Source organism: Oncorhynchus kisutch, linkage group LG3 (genome assembly GCF_002021735.2).
Source record: "Oncorhynchus kisutch isolate 150728-3 linkage group LG3, Okis_V2, whole genome shotgun sequence".
Taxonomy (NCBI): domain Eukaryota; kingdom Metazoa; phylum Chordata; class Actinopteri; order Salmoniformes; family Salmonidae; genus Oncorhynchus; species Oncorhynchus kisutch.
In genome coordinates, this window is record NC_034176.2 from 40,316,904 (window position 1) to 40,336,839 (window position 19,936).

The 19,936-nt window shown below is 43.2% G+C and overlaps 2 protein-coding genes across 3 annotated transcripts; both read right to left on the minus strand.

Annotated features, from left to right (window-relative positions):
* Positions 1 to 2,418: 2,418 nt before the first annotated feature.
* Positions 2,419 to 12,769, minus strand: LOC109882824 (ELMO domain-containing protein 3). 2 transcript variants are annotated; one of them, XM_020474921.2, is made up of 13 exons: positions 12,661 to 12,769; positions 11,418 to 11,922; positions 10,461 to 10,532; positions 9,650 to 9,724; positions 8,930 to 8,999; positions 8,558 to 8,620; positions 8,344 to 8,432; positions 8,117 to 8,240; positions 7,909 to 8,031; positions 7,647 to 7,777; positions 7,426 to 7,502; positions 7,220 to 7,347; positions 2,419 to 7,091 (listed from the first exon to the last, which is right to left on the minus strand). In XM_020474921.2, the coding sequence occupies exons 2-13, from the start codon at positions 11,451 to 11,453 to the stop codon at positions 6,853 to 6,855; spliced, it is 1,227 nt and encodes a 408-aa protein (XP_020330510.1). In that variant the 5' UTR covers positions 11,454 to 11,922; positions 12,661 to 12,769; the 3' UTR covers positions 2,419 to 6,852. The 2 variants fall into 2 exon arrangements, with proteins under 2 accessions (XP_020330510.1, XP_031661901.1); XM_031806041.1 differs by lacking the exon at positions 12,661 to 12,769 and adding an exon at positions 12,041 to 12,320 and having other exon boundaries at positions 5,709 to 7,091.
* A 2,481-nt stretch (positions 12,770 to 15,250) lies between these two features.
* Positions 15,251 to 19,698, minus strand: star (steroidogenic acute regulatory protein). The gene is made up of 7 exons (XM_020474929.2): positions 19,432 to 19,698; positions 19,026 to 19,133; positions 18,765 to 18,895; positions 18,419 to 18,577; positions 17,943 to 18,127; positions 17,692 to 17,785; positions 15,251 to 16,123 (listed from the first exon to the last, which is right to left on the minus strand). Exons 1-7 carry the CDS (start codon positions 19,493 to 19,495, stop codon positions 16,001 to 16,003), a joined length of 864 nt encoding a protein of 287 aa, XP_020330518.1. The 5' UTR covers positions 19,496 to 19,698; the 3' UTR covers positions 15,251 to 16,000.
* Between the last annotated feature and the right edge of the window lie 238 nt (positions 19,699 to 19,936).

Below are 19,936 nucleotides of genomic sequence, written 5' to 3' on the forward strand. Positions count from 1 at the left end.
TCCTCTACTTGGCTTAAAAATGTTTGTATGCTTTTGTAAGTGTGGCGCAGTCCTCAGATAATCGCATGGTATGCTTTCGCCATAAAGCTTTTTGGAAATCTGACACAGCAGCTGGATTAACAAGAAGTTCATCTTTATGCCAATGTATAACACTTGTATCTTTCATGAATGTTTATTATGAGTATTTCTGTATTTTGAATTTGGCGCTCTGCAATTTCACTGGATGTTGTCGAGGTGGGTCGCTAGCGGAACGCCTGCTCCAGGGAGGTTAACAATTTCTGCTAGTTAGTCTTTGCTACCATGTGGCTTTTAGCTTGCTTGATCCTGCTAACTGAGGAGTGTTAATTCACCTGTTTCCATACATGTGTCATTTTAAAACATTTATCTTACAAAGAAGTTGTTTAATCTAACTGCTTAACTATTTATCAGTATATGGAATTGTATTTGGTTTTTTTTACTCATTTTTTCCCTAATCTTTATAGGAAAATTCCACGGGCACTATTTGATGTGTGGAGACATTTCCCTGCAGCTAATGTAGAAGGAAAAGCTGTGTATATTTTTAAATACTGTGCCAAATCATATGTGAAGAATGTAACAAGATGCAAAATCATCTGGCCAATTGCATAAAGTTGCTCACAGGTAATGTGTATTGGAAGAGATTTCTGAATGTTCTTCGCCCACCAATACACCCCTCCAACCCAACATGCTTATATACTAATTTGCTGGATGCAGAGCTCAACAGAGTTCAAGTGAAGGTCAAGCAAATCATAGAGAAAGCAGAATGTATTGCAATCATCTCTGATGGGTGGTCGAATGTTTGTTGACAAGGAATAATTAACTACATGATCTCCAACACTCTACCAGTATTCTACAAGTGCAGACACAAGGGACAACAGACACACCGGTCTCTACATTGCAGATGAGCTGAAGGCAGTCATCAATGACCTTGGACCACAGAAGGTATTTGCACTGGTGACAGACAATGCTATGAACATGAAGGCTGCTTGGTCTAAAGTGAGTCCTACCCTCACATCACACCCATTGGCTGTGCTGCTCATGCATTAAATCTGCTCCTCAAGGACATCATGGTGCTGAAAACAATGGATACACTACAACAGAGCCAATGAAATGGTTAGCTATGTGAAGGGTCATCAAGTTATAGCAGCAATCTACCTCACAAAGTAAAGTGAGAAGAATAAGAAGCACCACATTGAAGCTGCCCTGCAACACCAGCTGGGGTGGTGTTATCATGTTTGACAGTCTCCTGGATGGGAAGGAGTCTCTCCAAGAAATGGCCATATCACAGTCTGCCGATATGGACAGTCCCATCAAGATTGTATTTTGGGAGTTTTTTTCTTTTCTTTCTAGAGTGGTAAGCAACCTGAAACCTATAGCAGTAGCAATTGCACAGATTGGGGGAGACAATGCCATCCTATATGATGTTCAGACTCTGCTTGCAGATGTAAGAGAAGAAATCCGTACTGCCCTGCCCACTTCACTGTTGCTCCAAGCAGAGGAAACTGCAGTTCTGAAATATATTTTTTTAAAGCGTGAAGACTTATACCTGAAGCCCATACACGCCACTGTGTACATGTTGGACCCCAAGTATGCTGGCAAGAGCATCCTGTCTGGTGCAGAGATCAGCAAAACCAATGGTGTCATCACTACTGTGTCTCGCCTCCTTGGCCTGGATGAGGGCAAGGCTCTTGGCAGTCTGGCAAAGTACACTTCCAAGCAAGGGCTTTGGGATGGAGTTGCAATATGGCAGTCGTGCCATCATATCTCATCAGCCACCTGTTGGAAGGGACTTTGTGGATCTGAGGCTCTTTCTCCTGTTGCCTCCATCATCCTCCAAATCCTACCAACATCAGCCACCTCAGAGCGCAACTGGTCCTTGTTTGGGAACACACACACAAAAGCATGCAACATGCTGACCAATACAAGGGATGAAAAATTGGTGGCCTTCCGGGCCTTTCCAAGGTTGGAAAGTGAGTGAAGATGAGGCCTCAAAGTCTGATGTTCAAGAGGTGGACATTGAGGAGGTCCAGGGAGAAGACATGGAAGCCTGAGTGGAAGACAACCAAAGCTTTAGTTGAGTCAACTCATTTAATTAAAGTTAAATTCATAACAAATAATAATTTAATTTTTTATTTCTTTTGGAAGGATTTAATCATTTGCAATTATGTATACTTAAGGTAAAAGGTTTATGTTTCTGCCTCCATATATGGTAAGGTAAATATATCCAATGCAACAAAAAAAAAATCTGCATTTAAATGGTATTAATTCCCATATATTCCCGTTAATTCCGACAGAATGTTTCCACCTCTGAATATTCCCCAAAATGTGCAACCCTAAAAGGGGATCCATAATAAATACAAATACAAGAATAATAACCACAGCACAAAGAAAGAGAGCAAATAACTGTTTTCAATTGCATTTATTTAGGTTTCTCCATACCATACATTTTACTGTACAACGGCACATATTTCTGAAATAACTCCCATTATAAAATAGGGCATCTACAATTAAGGTAGTCATAAAATGCTTTCAGGGAAAAAAAGACGACAAAAGCAACAGTAGAACATCTTCATATAAAGCGCAGGGGATTCAGGAAATTATTTGTTGTCGACAAAGCAGAGATTCAGACCACTCATTTCAGAGTACCTTGCATCCAGCTTAAGACCCGTTTTCTCTTGGTTTTGAACTGAGATCTATCAGTTGAAAACAAAATATGACATAACTGGTGCAAATTTCAAGCCAGAACCTTGATTTAGGACTGCAAATCAAATTTGGAGAAGCAACACAATTTTTCTGTACGATCAGAAACTAATATCATTGTTATTTCTCGTTTTTTTCCCTGACATGGTCAAAAGGTGGGAACAATCACTAATACACACAAGAAAGTGGATACCGTCGAAGCGACAAGTAAATTAGCTTATCATTAACATAGTCAACATCAGTAATGATTGTTCAAAAATCCATTAGAGTGGATCTGCAGTCAAGCTGACAAAAAGCTATGTGGATCTAAGCGTGTGGTTGGGCCTATAGTGGGCCTGTGTCATTTCAAATAAAGTACATAGACCTACCAGCTTCAGTGTTAGTTCACTAGTGTTTCAGGTGTGGAATATACATGACACTTGACATCCAAGCTGTGTATGAGGGAGTGTGTATAACTAAGGAAAGAGAAAAGATACAATCTGCCATTATATGAAGTGAGAAGCCATTGTCCTTAACAGACATTCAAAGAAGAGAAAGAGAAGATTTGTCTGAAGTCTTGAGGTAAGCAATGTGTTTCAATAGAACGCCCTACTGACAATCATATAGTTACAATCACCTTCTGTACAAACTTCCTGATTCACACACTGAACTGCAACAAGCCCCTCTGCTAAAATAAAACAAAAAATAACTTTGTGTGTATCTTCACAATCTGAAATGCAGGTTCAGTTAAATTATTGACGGGGTGGCAGGTAGCCTAGTGGTTAGAGCGTTGGGCCAGTAACCGAAAGGTTGCTGGATCGAATTCCCGAGCTGACAAGGTCAAAATCTGTCGCTCTGCTCCTGAACAAGGCAGTTAACCCACTGTTCCCCGGTAGGCTGCCATTGTAAATAAGAATTTGTTCTTAACGGACTTGCCTTTTTAAATAAATTCAAATAAAATAGACTTTAGTCCATTATTTCAGCTTAAAGAGGGCTATGATGAGATTACGGCTACAAAGAGTTCCTTTATGCCGGTTTGAAAACACAACACAGACAAAGCATAATATTCAGCCACCTAGCAACACTCACACTGTACACACCTCCAACATTCTGTAAGAGTGCAAATTTTGCTGATAAAAAAAACACATACGCTTGGCAAAATAATGAGCACGAATTCCTTTAAAAAAAAATAGGGGGGTAGATGTGGAGAGTAATGTGCTTGAAAATAACCCAATAAAACAAGGTAGGCTATGTATAGGAGCTGATAATGTCCACCTTTATAGATGTTTATATAATGTGTATACTTTAGAATGAGTTGAATGGGTTTGTGTTACCTCAAACCCCTGACACAGTGATACATCCATTTTTTTTATAGGCTTCCCTTAGAGGGTAACATGACATCCTCTGGGCGAGCAGACACAATAGAACCATAGAACACAAGCAGCATCCTACTCACAGAATGACGTCACTGTAATTCTACAGTATGGTTCAAATGACCCCCTCCTACTTGTTCTGCTTTCAGAGCAGAAGACAAAGATCATATTTAAGAACAGGCTACCGAAGATCTACAAGTACCTCAAAAACATTCATCCACTGAGTAGCTCCACTAATGAGATGTGTGTGTCTCTTGTAGATGGGGGGGGGGGGGGGGGGGGGGGGGGGGGGGGGTGAATGTCCTATAGTAACAGCTTGAACACTCACTGGCACTAAAGACTGTAAATGAGACATGACCAAGAGCAACAAATTCTACAAGGAAGATAAAACAACAAGGGATGCTATCTGATGCTACAGTACTAGTGCTACCTGAACATGCTACTGATTGAGACTGCAGAGCTATGCTCCCCTGCCATACTATACCATTCCCCACAAACACACACACACCCTGAAATAAGGAAGGATTTCCCTCATCATACAACACTATTATTACTGATTATCCATGACAGAATTGGGATTGCATACGGTACACCTTCTTAGAGACACCCTTCACTGTTATCATCACTATCATCTTATCATTTAAAAGTAAATTCTCCCAAATGTTCCTCATCATAACAATACCATGTTGTCTATGGACACCCTAACCTTTAGCTCATTCTAGATATCCATGAGATTAGCTAAATGTGTTATTTGTGTGCACTATCCATTTAGTCAGATAACCCAGACGATTGCCTTAGTCAAACAACTCCAGTTGGATGCTCTATAACGGAATGCATGTAGAAAGTTTCCAGCAGACTTCAATCACTAGTCTGACTAAACCAGCCCACCAACACACTCTGCTACTCCATGGCTAGTCAGCTGTTGGCTTGACTGACCTGTCTAAATGCTAATCTCAAATGAAACCATTTTTATTATGTAATTCACTACTTTTGACCAGAGAAACACAGGGCATATGATCAAAAGTAGAGCATTATATAGGGACTACCTAAACATATTTGAGACGAAGGCTAAATCCCAGTTCAGATACAACAGCCGACATGAGACGAGATAACAAGTAGCTCATTTTAGAACGTTGTACAACTGACTAAAGGGGCAATCAGATCAAGACGAGAAGCGCAGTTGAGACCTTTTCTCTTTATAATGACGTGAATAAACTTTGAAACGAAGTTGCCACTTGTAGCAAACGAGTGTCCTGAAATACATGCACCAGAAACAGGGTACACTTTATGACTTGTCAGATAAATACTATTGTCAGCAAGCTAGGCTAGCTATGTGCAGCAACATAGCTAGCTAATTGTCTGCTTGGCTGAAAACAACGTTAGCGCATGTATTTCTCTGATTGGCTAAATGGATCAGTCTCGTCGCAAGACTTTAGCTAAAGCTTTGACATGTAGAATCTTGGGAAGCTGCAGCCGACGACCTGAGACGTTAAGGCGACACCGTTCATATCAAACAAACTTAGTTCTACAACTCCTTAAAAGGTAGACTCGGCGGTATGACGAAGACGCAGAAAGTAAACAGCACAGTGGGTAAATTTCCGCAACAACTTGACGCAATGAGGCTCAATTTCTCCGTTGTTTTTGGTCCTGTGGCAGCCACACGCCAACAGCCTGAAGCGAACCTGTGGGCATGCGCAGATGGTGAGAGCGAAGTCTTGAAGTCGTTGCCGCACGTGGCAATGTCATTTCGCTGAGTTCACCTTAATAAAGGCAGTTGCGTCGCGTCTCATTATGTATTTGAACTGGGCTTAACTATTCTAACCCTCATCCTGAGTTTCTTAGCATAATAAGTTCCTCTCACTTTTATAAATACCATCAAGTACCCTATCCATATAATATCATTTCATATACAGTATAATCTCATCTATTGTCATGAACAGCTATCCCTTTGGAAAGGACTAAAATAGTTTTTAAATTATTAAAAAATATATCCCCCATACAATAGGGGGGGCTCTGGGCCTATTCAACCTGCACTGGGAGATGGAGACAAGAACCATCGGAGCCCACAGACCCACCACACACATAAGCCCAACTACACACACAAACACATTGCTCACTGTTCCAACTCCCTATAGCCAACACAGACCTTCACCTTCATACCCAGCACGCACACACAAACACACCCAAGCTTGGTTCTGCTGACAGTAAAAAACAGACATACACACTATGGCTTTCCAGAACTCTACTAGGGCCGCATAGACAGATCGGTGCCCTGGGGCTTGGCAGCTATTCAATAAACCAAGGGTGGGCATTCTTACTCTGCAGGCATTGACTCCAGCCAAGCCGAAACACACCTGATTCAACTTATCGACGCCTTGATTAAAGACTATGATTGGATGATTAGAAGAAGAATCAGGTGCGTCCTTGTACCGTAAAATTGCCTGTCCCTGCACTAGACCCAGAGAAAACGCTAATATTTAATTCACTCCCTCGTCCTCTTTAATGACATCTTCTATTCATCCATCAGTCCCATGTCTGTGATTTAGTGTTATCTGAACGCCACACCATCATGTACTTCTGTTGGGAGAAAAGGGATCCCATACAAAATTATCTGAGAGCAGCTTTACAGCATCAATGGGTATGTACCACAAATTAGTGGGGTCAGCGCTTGGTGGGGTCCTCATTCTCTTTCTGTCTCACACACACACAAACAGACACACACTCTCTCTTTCCAGCTAAGACTAGTGTAGCTGTGCTCACAGTCTCAATCTCTCCCTATGTCTCAGATGAGCCTGGCCTCTCCCTCCATGTCTGGGGTCAGCTCACACACTCCAGTGAAGTGCATCTCCTTGCCTCTGGTTCCCTCAGACCTGGCACCTCTCTCCCCCAGGCAGGGTGAGGGTTGCTGGGCCGTGGGGTCTGGGGAGGCCCGGGGGGCGCCGCCCGACCTTCTCTCCCTCAGGAAGACATCAAGCCGACGCATCATCTGCTTGGGGTTCTTTTTGGCAAACAGCTCCACTTCTGGAGGGGAGCAGAGACACAGTGGATGTCAAGGATGTGATTGTGTTACAAAGGGATGTTGTTAATAATGACATGATTCTGAAAACAACTGGGCTTTCTTAAGCCTGGGGTAAAACACAGAGAGTTGCCTTTGAGGACGAAGCCAGAGTCAGAGATAGTCTTCTGCTGGCTCTTCCAAAGCTGGTAGAGGTGCAGGAACGTGGCAACATAGAACTCGTTCAACACCCCCACTACCTGCTGTCGACGGTTACACTCCCTGGAAGACCACACACACAAAAGTGAGGACATCTTGTAAGCAAGTGACTAGGCTCTAGCAGTAGGGCAGGACACTTACTTGGAGAGGGCCTCTTCTCTGAGTGCATGCAGGGCGATACGGGTCATGTTGATGGACATCACACAGAACGGAAAGTTCTGGAGAAAGATTGGGCAGAAAGAGTAGAAAACAAATGGGATTTGTAAATAGAAAGACTATTCAAGTAGCCAGGCACACATTACATAGATGTCCCTACTTGCCTTAACCGGAATAGTTTGTGGCCAGTGTGTGTGTGTATGTACCTGTGTGGGATGTTGGGACAGCTTGTAGATGTCTCTGGCTAGAGGCAGAGTCTCAGGGTCCATCACCAGGTACAGGGTGTGCATCAGCCCCAGGAAACCTGTACCACGCAGGTCTGTGGCTGGGTCCGTACCTACACACAGACACATACTCAACATTTCAGTGTTTTGAACATTTCTTCATAGCAATATATTCTTATCACACTTTTCATCTCAGTGTGAGAGCGGCATCTAATGAAGCATAGATACAGAAGATGTCTCTCACCTTGAAAGCCCACATTCTCCCAGTGGGTGCCGAACCGAGGACAGTCCTGCTTGCTGCCTGTCAGCCTCTTATAGATGGTCTGTAGAACACGCATGTGTACAGCCTGACTGTTATCCAAAGAACCTACCATGAGAAAAACACACACAATCAGCCTCTTATTGTCTGCAAAACGGCTCTCCCGCTCTCTCATTCAAACACACACACTTACACTGTGCGATGGCGAAGACCAGGTCCCTCTCCTCCAGTAGTTCTCGGTGAAGTCGCGGCGGGCCGAACAGGAAGTGTGTGATAGCGGCCAGACCCGTCCTACGGATGGTGGGCTGGATGTTCTTCTACAGAGAGAGTGAGAACTGACATTTTTTTTCGTAATAATGAGAGTGAGACTCTACAATGCAGTCCTAAAACCCCCAGACACAGAAAGACCCACATTCTTACCAGCACCTCGCCAAGGTCTGTAGTCTGGAAGTGCTGCAACGCCTCATTAAAGGAGATGAGAGGAGTAGGACTGGACTCCTCACTGACCACTGGAGACACACAGGACAATAACACACTTCAACAGATTCGTATACAACCTATAATGGAGGAGTAAAACATCACAGCTTTCAGGCAGCCAGGGAATAGGTAGATGTTGCCCCTAACAACAGCTCACCTGGTTGGATACTCTCTAGAGCCTCCCACTCCTCTCGAGCCTGCTCCACCTCCGCACTCTCCTCTGCAAACGCACACATACACACGGCTGAGAAACATCCCAGACACAGCTAAACAGCAGCAACATACACAGGTGAGGAGTAATCGTTCAGTCATGGTGCCATGGTCCCACCACCTCTCCAGTTAATTTTCAATCTGAACGACACCTTCTCCCCCTCTACGCCATGACACCATCATTTCATACCCTGCCCCTCATCCTCTTCTTCTTCCCATAGCCGTCTGGAGGGGGGGGAGACCTGCTAGGGTTGCCTGGTAGCTAAGATACATGGTTGTTTCTTTGAGAAGAGGGGCCACTGAGTGTATTGTGTCTTACCTTCAGTCTTGGGCTGTTCTCCTCCTGTAGCCAGAGACTGCAGAAGGCCATTCTGCTTCAGAGCTGAAATCTAGACAAATCACAAAAACATTAAGGACACCTGCTCCTTCCATGACATAGACTGACCAGGTGAATGCAGATGAAAGCTATGATCCCTTATTGAACCCTTATGATCCATTACTGACTTGTTAAATCCACTTCAAATCATGAAGGGGGGGACAGGTTAAAGAAGGATTTTTTAAGCCTTGAGACAATTGAGGCATGGATTGTGTATGTGTGCCATTCAGAGAGTGAATGGGCAAGACAAAATATTTAAGTGCCTTTGAACAGGGTATGGTGGTAGGTGCCAGGTGCACCAGTTTGTGTCAAGAACTGCAACGCTGCTGGGGTTTTCACACTGAACTGTTTCCCGTGTGTATCAAGAATGGTCCAACACCCAAAGGACATCCAGCGAACTTGACAACTGTGGAAAGCATTGGAGTCAACATGGGCCAGCATCCCTAATGGAATGCTTTAGACGCCTTATAGTCTATGCCTCGACGAAATTAGTCTGTTCTGAAGGCAAAAGCAGGGGGTGCAACTAAATATTAGGAAGGTTTTCCTAATGTTTGGTATACTCAGTGTATCTGTAAACACACAATTGTATTTAAAGAACAACAGTAGGGTCAGTTCCCTTTCCTGTAATGTCTTTGACATGAGGGACAGTATAGAGCAACTCACTGGCAGAGACTTGAGCAGTGAACTGCCATTGGCGTGCTCTTTGACACTATGACCTGGCGTCAGTCCATTAATCACCTGGGAATACAGAAACACAACAGGTTACACAATGCCAGTGGTGGAAAGTACTTAAGTAAAAAATACTTAAAAGTACTAAAGTAGTTTTTTGTGGTATCTATACTTTACTTTTTATATATATATATATATTTTTTTACAAATTTTACTTTCACTTCACTACATTCCTAAAGAAAACAATACACTTTTTACTCCATTCCTTTTCAAAAAGTACTCGTTACATTTTGAGTGCTTGGCAGGACAGGAAAATGGTCCAATTCACGCACCTCTCAAGATAACACCCCTGGTCATACCTATTGCCTCTTATCTGGCGGACTCACTAAACACAAATGGAGTGTGCCCCTGGCTATCCGTAAATAAATCAAAAACAAGAAAATAGTGCTGTCTGGTTTGCTTAATATCAGAAAATTGAAATTATTTATACTTACTTTTACTTCTGATTCATAAGTATATTTTAGAAATTACATTTACATTTGATACTTATGTATATTTAAAGCCAAATACTTTTAGAGTTTCACTCAAGTAGTATTTTACTGGGTGACTTTCACTTGAGTAATTTTCTATTAAAGGCATCTTTACTTTTACTCAAGTATGACAATTAGGTACTTTTCCACCACTACACAACAAGCTACCAGTCTATACTGATGATAACAGGAGAGGTATACAGAAATTCCTGCTTAATAAAAATGTTTAAACAAACATCTCTGAAAGGGAACCTCTTGTTGGTTGTTATACTCACAGGTCTGTGGTTAGAGTGGCCATTGGTTAGCTCCTCTGTCTCTTTACATTCATGGGACACACCATTCAGACCCTGAGAGGAGGGGGACAGACCGAGAGGCATCATCAAGACACAGCCAGGGTAGCATGGAAGAACAGGAAGAAAGGGGGCAGGAACATCTCTGTGGAATGATATGCAGCTAAGGATCTATTTATTAGTCTGATTCCGTTGCAAAACTTTTGGTCGGTTGCTAAATGTTTTGCGACTTAAAACGTTTACTCCAAGCGGAAAACGTTTTGCTACGAAAACGAGTTTCTCTATTGGGCAGATTCTGATAGGTCCCTCCACGTTTCGTTCTGTTTGTGTCAAGTTGGTTCCTATAGCAAATGGTAAATGGATTCCATTGCAAAACAGAGACCAAACGTTTTGCAACAGAATCCAACTAATGAATCCACCCCTGGCAAGATGGTACAGTGCCAGTGCAGACACAGCAGAGAAAGAGAACTGTTAGGCTACTTTGTGGTGGAAACCTTTTATTTCCCCATGTGAACACTTTAGAGGGGAAGCAGCTTCATTACTTCCTCCTCCACTCACTAACACAATGGGGATTAAAAACAGAAGGGAGAGATGAAAATTCAGCTAAGCACCACACATTTCACGGTCAATAGTCAGAAAAACGGTCTAATGGATGTGTCTACAGTACTATAAGGTTGTACCTTCAAGCAGATCTGTTAGTGCAGCAAGTCTCATTGTGCAATCTGATTGAATACCACCACACCCACATTGTCTACCCCTGTGATGGTATCACAGACAGTATACAGTTAACATGTGTACAGAACAGGCCATAAGGCCATTGATGTCTGTTGACTGATACTGTTCCATTTCATTGTATACAGCTGATGCGACTGTTAATCACATAGTTTACACACAGTTTAAACTACTTCAAAAGGTTAGACTACTCCAGGTTAAAACACCTACCTCCGTGTGTGATGTGACACCGCTGTCCTCTTCCATGGCATGAGTGTGTGAGTCTATGTATGTGTGAGTGGGTAAACCCTGTTCTTTAAAGCCTAATTTCTCAGACTAAGGCAGTCAAAAGTGCTATTGGGAAGACCCTCATGTCTGTTGTGTCCCTTTCCACAACTACTGCGTTTCAAACTTCTCCTTCCTTCCTCTCTCTTGGTCCAGACTAGAGTCAACAGGTTGATCTCATTGAATTCAATTGTTGTGCATCCTGCCCCATTAGAGGGGCTGCAGGGCTGGGTGTGGACACTGCTGGTCTGGTATGGCCTCTTTCTTTCCCAGCCGCTTCATTGCTTTGACACTCAATGTTGGCACCTCACATCCACGATGTAACAATGTTCAAACCCTGGTGGGACGAGTCTTGAAGTCTTGCAGAGTTGGAGTGGGCCTTCTCCTTGACAGGATCTAACCAATAGGGGGCACTCATGCCATGCTATGTCAAACTGGTTGTCATGGATATCTGCAATTTGGGGCAGAAAAATAAGGTGGGTAACTAGCTAGCTTGCTCACAAATAAAATGTCAAAAGCATACTAATTATTAATGAACACAAACTGATCAATTGTCTATTTACAATTACCTTTGGAAAAAGTATCCACACCAAACTCATTGAATGATTAGCTAACTACAGTAACGTTACATAGCTAGAACCGTTATCAAGCTGTCAAACTAGGCTCACCAAATGGTAACGTGATACCGAAGACCCACTCACAGCCTACACACACACACAAAAAAACTTCAAGGTACAATCTGAAATGTGATTAACGTTACCAGTAACTCAACTGACAACATTAGCTAACTACCGGTACGTTAGCAAGCTAGCTACGTGAGCTGACAGGCTACTGCTAGCTAGTCTAACTTACTGTACATTCAGTTAGCACTGGCTAGCTATCTATCATGAATGCGTTTTTTTTGTTGCATAACATTTGTGCTCAGAAGACAGTCAACATCAGTGGCTCTGAAGTACTGTCATCCAGCAAGCTAACATTAGCTAGCTAACTCTAAATCTAAGCTAAGTTAGCCTAGTTAGCAAGCTAAATATTTTTTCACAAGCCAACCACTAGTTTAACTACTACCCTTCTGGAAACTGTCAAAACATTTTCGGATTTGTTTTATTTCTCTCTATTTCTTAAACATTCATCTCACAGCAGCGATTATCTATATAATAGTTAATTATCGTTTAATACAGTTTATTTTTACCTCAGTATCACTCCCTCCAATCTCAGTTTCCCTTCCCCCTTTCCACAGTTAACTTCAAGTGCATTCTGGGAATTGTGGTTTCCTGCCCTGCCTAAACTGCCTGTGCTGGATGGTTCCTTTTCGATTACGTCATGGCTAAAGCAAAGCCAGTGATACATTTCCCAGAATGGACATTGATTGTACTGGACACTGCAAATCGATGGTATAGTAAACTGTTTATGGTAATATAACTATAATGCACAGGTCCTGTAAAGTGGCCTGACAAGTGGTATGTGTGGGTGTGCGCTGAGGTCATGGTTGTGATCAGATGCTGTACAGGTCAGAGGAGGTCAGAATGATGTGAACTTACTCACTGTACTCTATACCCTTGTTGAAGCAAAGTAGAAAAATAATACGTTTACGACTCTAATTTCATGTCTTCACGGTCCATCTCTCAAACCCCCATAGAGACATCTGGCATTTAACACAAACTGACATATTTGACCGCTCTGCATTGGTTTCCCATTGGCACAGATCTAGAGTCAGGTTAACCACACCCAATCACAAAACTGTCCAGCACCTGGACCAGGGCACATTTTATTCATTGGCTGACTGCACATTCACATGCTCTTCCGCTTTTAAATTTGAAGGGGGAAAAATTACCTAAAATGAGAGGTTAAACTTTGCACCAAAACATCACGATTAGCGCTACATGCGGTTAGTTCACCAGTGTGTTTACAGTTATCCAATGGTGGAGGGGTAGGAAAGCAGTTATTGGTAGGAAAGCAGTTATTCCTGGTGACTGGCTGTCCCTGGCTGTGGTCAGCTCGCAGGGCTCGGCATGGACATGTACTCTGTGAAATAACAGCTCTCTGACCAGATCCCCCTGGGCACACCACCTATGTAAACCTTTGACATCATTGTGGTAGAACATGTGTGGGCTGGGGTGACGTACAGTAGGTAGTTAGACTGGTGCTCTCCATCCCATCCAGCGTCAGGGTTGGCCTGCCTGGCAGCCACAGAGAAAGACTGGGGCATGAGGACTATATTGCAGTCGAGGACATAGTTTATGTAATTTCAAAAGAGGGAATTGAACCATGGTTGTCATCTTGGTCAAGTATTGTATTTGATATTCCGATTGTTTGTTTTGTCTATTTTGTTGGGGTACTTCACTTATCTTCACTTTATGGCTGTGTTTTTTGAGGTTATACATTCCCTTCCCCCTTTACCCTTAACATATGTTTGTGATAGTGTCTCTTATTCTCTTCCCATGTATTAAGGATAGACCAAGGCCTTGGAGTGCCTTGAACACTTATTCTACTGTAAAGGATTTCATGCAAACTTCAATTATAATGCCTCAGAACACAGTTCCAATACATTTATTTTTTCCATAACTGAAACCCACCCTCTTAACTATTCACAATCCTCAAATAATCTGTGTATGCAACAGCCAACGTTGTTGCTATGAGTTTAATTGCCTAAGAAGTGTAGGTTAAAATGTTTACAATTTATACTTTAAACCGCTGCCAAGAATATACCAATGTTAGTTATGACAGTCACCACAGGAGGTTGGTGGCACCTTTATTGGGGAGTACGGGCAAGTGGTAATGGCTGGAGTGGAATTAGTGGAATGGTATGAAATACGGTACATCAAACACATGGTTTCCATGTGTTTAATGCCATTCCATTTGCTCAGTTCCAGCCATTATTATGAGTCGCCCTCTCTTCAACAGCCTCCACTGACAGTCACTGCTCATGTTAGATTTAGCTCATTACCTCAATGTTAGCTGTTACTCAAATTCAGAACATTTCCTTTACCAATAAAATGTATATCTTCATCCAAGTGAAATGATTTTGTCAGCCTTACTCTCAAAGATTTTGATTTAGGCAAGTGCAGCATGCTGTGCTCTGACGTGTGCATCTGTAATCCTAGAAGACGCTGACTTCTATTAAAGAAAAAGCCTGTCTCTCTGACAAATATGACCCCCCTTTTTCACCCCTGAAACCCATTTTCCTTCAGAGCGCACACCATATCCTAGAAAAGTACAGAACTTTCTGGAACAATTACAACTATAAATCATAGGAAAATGTTACAAGGACAATAACAGAGGGCAGACTTCCCCTTTGGCGTGAGTTGTGCTGTTGACTTCATCCCGGGGAATGTACTGCAGACCCAGGCCAAGGCTCACAGTGCTGCAGAGTCCTTCACACACATGTGAATGGTCAAACACCTGCTTGCCTTGGCAAACACAACAGCCAAATCCATTGAAGACAGGAAAATATTTTATGAACTAAACTTTGTGGTTAAAAAATACCTTTTGAATTCCTCCCCTCAGTTGAAATGGAATATTTACGTAATGATTGTGAGGACTTGAGACGGTTCGCTTGTTTGAGTTTTTCTGTGATGTTCTTGTCATATTTGGTTGTATTAGGTCGATGTGAGATGTGTAATAATTTGGTATTTTTCATTTGCGGCGTATTAAATGATTTTATGACTGACGATAGTATTGATCATGTTTGAGTGGTATGCCTAAAATGTTTTATTTGTAAGTGCTTTTCCACATTTTGTCAAGCGAGATAATAATAGAAGAATAATCCTTGTACATTTGAATGATGTTGAAATCATTTAATCACTTGGCAGTCATCCTAACCCAGTGTAATGCAATGACATTGTTCTACAATAAATATAATATTGAAATAAAAGTGCACATTTCACATTGAGAGTGCAATGACAATGTAATTACCAGTGCCATGGCTGGAAAAAAAAGTGACTTGGGTGGTTATTGTGCCGTAGAGACACTATACAGACTTGTGGGAACGTGTATATGTTTTGAGAAGGAGGTGTGTGAAGGGGGCTCACAGGTTGCATCTAGTCTTAAGTATCCTCTCCTAGGGCTATGATTACACAGGCAGCCACATTCTGATCGTTCTTTTCACAAATCGGACTTTTGACCAATCAGATCAGCTCTGAAAAATGGCTAATATGGAATGATCTGATGTGATTGGTCAAAAGACCAATTAGAAGGGAAAATTTCCGAATTGGGCTGCCTGTGTAAACGTAGCCCTAGTCTCTCCCCTTCATCTGGACTGGTGTGTGAACAGGTTAGGTGTATAGGAGAGAAGGAAAGGACATGAGGAGAGTAAGCCACTTTATACTGTTAATGCATCCAGAGTTCAAAAGAAGAAGGTTTCACTCAATTGTACTGAAATTCTGTCCTAAGAACTCAAGAGAGTAGTTAGAATTTGATTCTCTTGGAGTGCCTTTGATGGAGAAAGTGGCAAAGATGACTGGGCGGAGCTGTCCATTTGGTGGCCTGCCATTGGTGTACACACTAATCGAAAGGTCAAAGGGCATGGTGTGTCAGCATGCTGGTGCCATATCCATGGAAACACTGTTGTCAGCCATCCTTTGCCTCAGGTGGTTGGCAAAGTCCACCTGCGTCTGAGAGAGTACTTTGTTTATGATGGTCTTTGGGATCCAACCCTGTGAGAGAACGAGACAGGAAGAGAGAACATGATAAGAAACAACAATTAAGTGTCCTCAATGCAACCATCATCAACCACAACCTTAGGCAGTGATCAGTAGCATCTGATTATAACAACACAGGTGTGTCACATTTAACAGAAATCCCTCATTATGATTAAAGGCCAAACAATATATATGTGTCCATTAGGATCTTCTGATCTTCTTGACCCTAACCAGTCAGGCTTCAAGACGGGTCCCTCAACCCAGACTGCTCTCCTCTGTGTCACGGAGGCTCTCCACACTGCCAAAGCTTTCTCTCTCTCCTCTGTTCTCACCCTCCTAGATTATCAATTGCCTTCAACACCGTGAACCATCAGATCCTTCCTCTCCACCCTCTCAGGGCTGGTCGTCTCTGCGAGTTCTAATATTGCATCCTACCTGACAGGCCTCTCCTACCAGGTGACGTGGAGAGGATCTGTGTCTGTGTCACTACTGGTGTCCCCCAGGGCTCGGTTCTAGGACCTCTTCTCTCTATACGCCAAGTCACTAGGCTACGTCATATCCTCACATGGACTCTACTGTCATTGCTATGCGGATGACACTTATCTACTTTTCTCCTTCCCCCCTTCTGAAACCCAGGTGGCGACACACATCACTGCATGCCTGGCAGATATCTCAACTTCACCAATATCTCAACGTCGGCCCACTACCTCAAGCTCAACCTCGACAAGACGGAACTGCTCTTCCTCCCAGGGAAGGCCTGCCCGCTCAAAGACCTCTCTATCACAGTTGACCACTCCACATTGTTGCCCTCCCAGAGTGCAAAGAACCTTAGTGTGACCCTGGACAATACCCTGTCATTCTCTGCAAATATCAAAGTAGTGACCCGCTCCTGCAGGTGCATGCTCTTAAACATCCGTAGAGTACGACCCTACCTCACACAGGAAGTTGCGGAGGTCATAACCCAGGCACGTGTCCTCTCCCCTCTTGACTACTGCAACTCGCTGTTGCCTGGGCTCCCCGCTTGTGCCATCAAACCCCTGCAACTTATCCAGAACACTGCAGCCCGTCTGGTTTTCAACCATCCCAAGTTCTCCCATGTCACCACGCCTCTCCTCACACTCCCTTTAGCTTCCAGTCGAAGCTTGCATCCACTACCAGACCATAGTGCTTAGCTACAGAACTGCAAGAGGAACTGCCCTTCCCTACCTTCAGGATATGCTTAAACCCTACACCACAACCCGAGGACTCCGTTCTGCCACCTCAGGCCTCTTGGCCGACCCACCCCTACGGCTGCTCCTGCTCCCCCCCACCCCCCACCCCCCACCCCTCCCAGCACTTGCACTCTACTCTACATTATTGATTAAAAATGGACTTTCTATGGCTGGGATATGTGGTTGTCTCACCTAGCTATCTTAAGATGAATGCACTAACTGTAAGTCACTCTGGATAAGAGCATCTGCTAAATTACTAAAATGTCAAATGTCAAATTATGAAAATGCTTTTTGCAGAGGGTGTCAAACCAGAGAGCTACAGTTGTATCTGTCTGACCCTAGTGATAAGATGCAGGTTAATGGCCTCCATACCTTTAAATCTATGCTTAACAACCAGGTGAACTTGGTCTTGTTGGGGTCATCGGCACTGGGCCGCATCACTATACATGTTGGTCCGTTCTCTGCCCTGAAAAAGTCAACAATAGTGTGTAGAACACTTATGTTAGCATATGTTGGAGTCCAACACAATATTCAAATAATTGTTTTATATGGTGTATTGTTAGTGACTTATAGCCTCCATCCATCCATCTTTCCATCCATCCCTTGGGTCTAAATTAGCCTACCTAACAACTCCCCTCTGTTCGGGCATGGTGGGGTGCTGAGTGGACATGCCGGCAAGGAAGCACGTGGACCCCCGGCGCTTGGCACAGCGAACACTAACGAAGTCCCGCGGCCCCACCACGTTGCCAGGCGTGGGTCCCGACACCTCGTGGGTCACCATGGTCTCCTGACCTATCTTCTGGAGGATCTAAAGGGGGTAGGAGAGGAAGAAAATGGGAGGAAGGGAGAGAGAGAGAAAAGGAGAGGAGAGAGTCAAAAACCTCTGTATATTCCTCAATGCGAGAATGTACATTGGGACTCTTATGTTGAACAAAACAACCCAGAGTAGAAGACTTCTAGTCAATCCATGCAATCTGTGTACACATGAGCCAATTCCTCTTAATGTTTTGTATTGTTGTTGTGTTATATATGCGATTTAGCAGAACCTTTTTATCCAAAGCGACTTACAGTGCCTTGTTTATAAAGTTGATTGTCCCACCTTGACCTCTTTGACGTTAGGGTTCCAGTCTCCCATCTGCTCCATGTTGCCCACCAGCTCCACATAGAGGTTATCAGAGCGCTGGTCCAACAGCACCTCCAGCTTAAACACCTTCCCCACGTCAGGTAACACCTTACTCAGCACCTTGTCTCCATTCGCCTGGGATCATGGGACCAGATAATTAAAACTCATAGAACTGCAAGGATAAACAACAACCTTAAACAACAACCTTTTATATTGCAATTCCAAAAAAGATAAACGTCTGTAATTACTACGCTGAATAGGTGAAGAAGGGAATTTCTGTGTGCCAGCCCTCCTGTCTTTGGCACTATATCTCTATACTCACAGCAATGATCTCAGTGGTCCATCCATCCTGATCGCCGAGGATGCTGATAGACTTCTGCAGCGCCTCCTCTCCCTGCTTCACATATGACACCTCCGCCTCATTGTAGCCCTGCTCCTCCTCGATCCGTGAGCCTGGAGCACAGCACAGACGGAAAAGGACATTATAAATAGAGTTAGAGTAGACTTTCCTTTTTGGGTATTTGTGAATGAAAGAAAGAAAAACAAGTAAGAAGTGTATTCTGAGTGGAGGGTGTGGACTTACTGAGCAGTGAGCTCCTGCGGCGGACATGGCTGATCCAGCTGCTAGGGTTGGGGCCTGCTAGCATGTTCAACTCATGGTGAATGGCCACCATCGCATTCTTCCTCAAACCTGGGACAAGGAGAATGGGGGAAAAAAGTAGATAAGAACAGTGTTATAAAAAGCAGTAGAGGAATCTACAATACATGAAATTGTTAGTACAAAAGTCAGTACAATTTGAAAATCTTTAGTGCCATAATTTTAAAAATATATTATTGTTAAACCAAATTACTAAATACATTGTTTTGTTAGCTAACGTTCCACAACTGAAAAGTACAGTTTCAGACCATGCCATGGCCACAGGGCCACAAGGCTTTGAAACAAGGCTATGAAACACTAGAGAATCATTCACAAACTGTCTCTCACTAACCTGTCATGTTCCTCATATGTCTGTAGGAGATGCCAGCGCACAGTTTGAAAGTTGCAGGCAACATTTTGTATCAATTTAGTGTTTCGTTTCTGAGTGAAATAGATATTGCTAAAATGTAAAATATATAAAAGAGAGGACCCGTTTAGATTGTCGATTTTGTTCTTGGTGTCTCAAAGAGAGAAATAGAGAATCCTAGAACTGTAAAACAGAGAGGACCAGTCTGGTTGTGTTGTCGAGAGGATTTTAGATTCTGTTTGTGGGAGTTCCAGTATGTGTGTCTATATAAGCATGGAGCAAGGCCATGATGCTGTCACCTCGGAGATAAACACACACATCATCCCGCCGTTCTAATGACCCTGTGGCCAAGGATACCTCTTGGACAAGCTGAGAATGCCTCCAGGCTCTAATAAACATTGTGTCAGATAACATCCAGTGCTCCGGCACACTGCACCACACACAAGCACACACACACACACACACACACACACACACACACACACACACA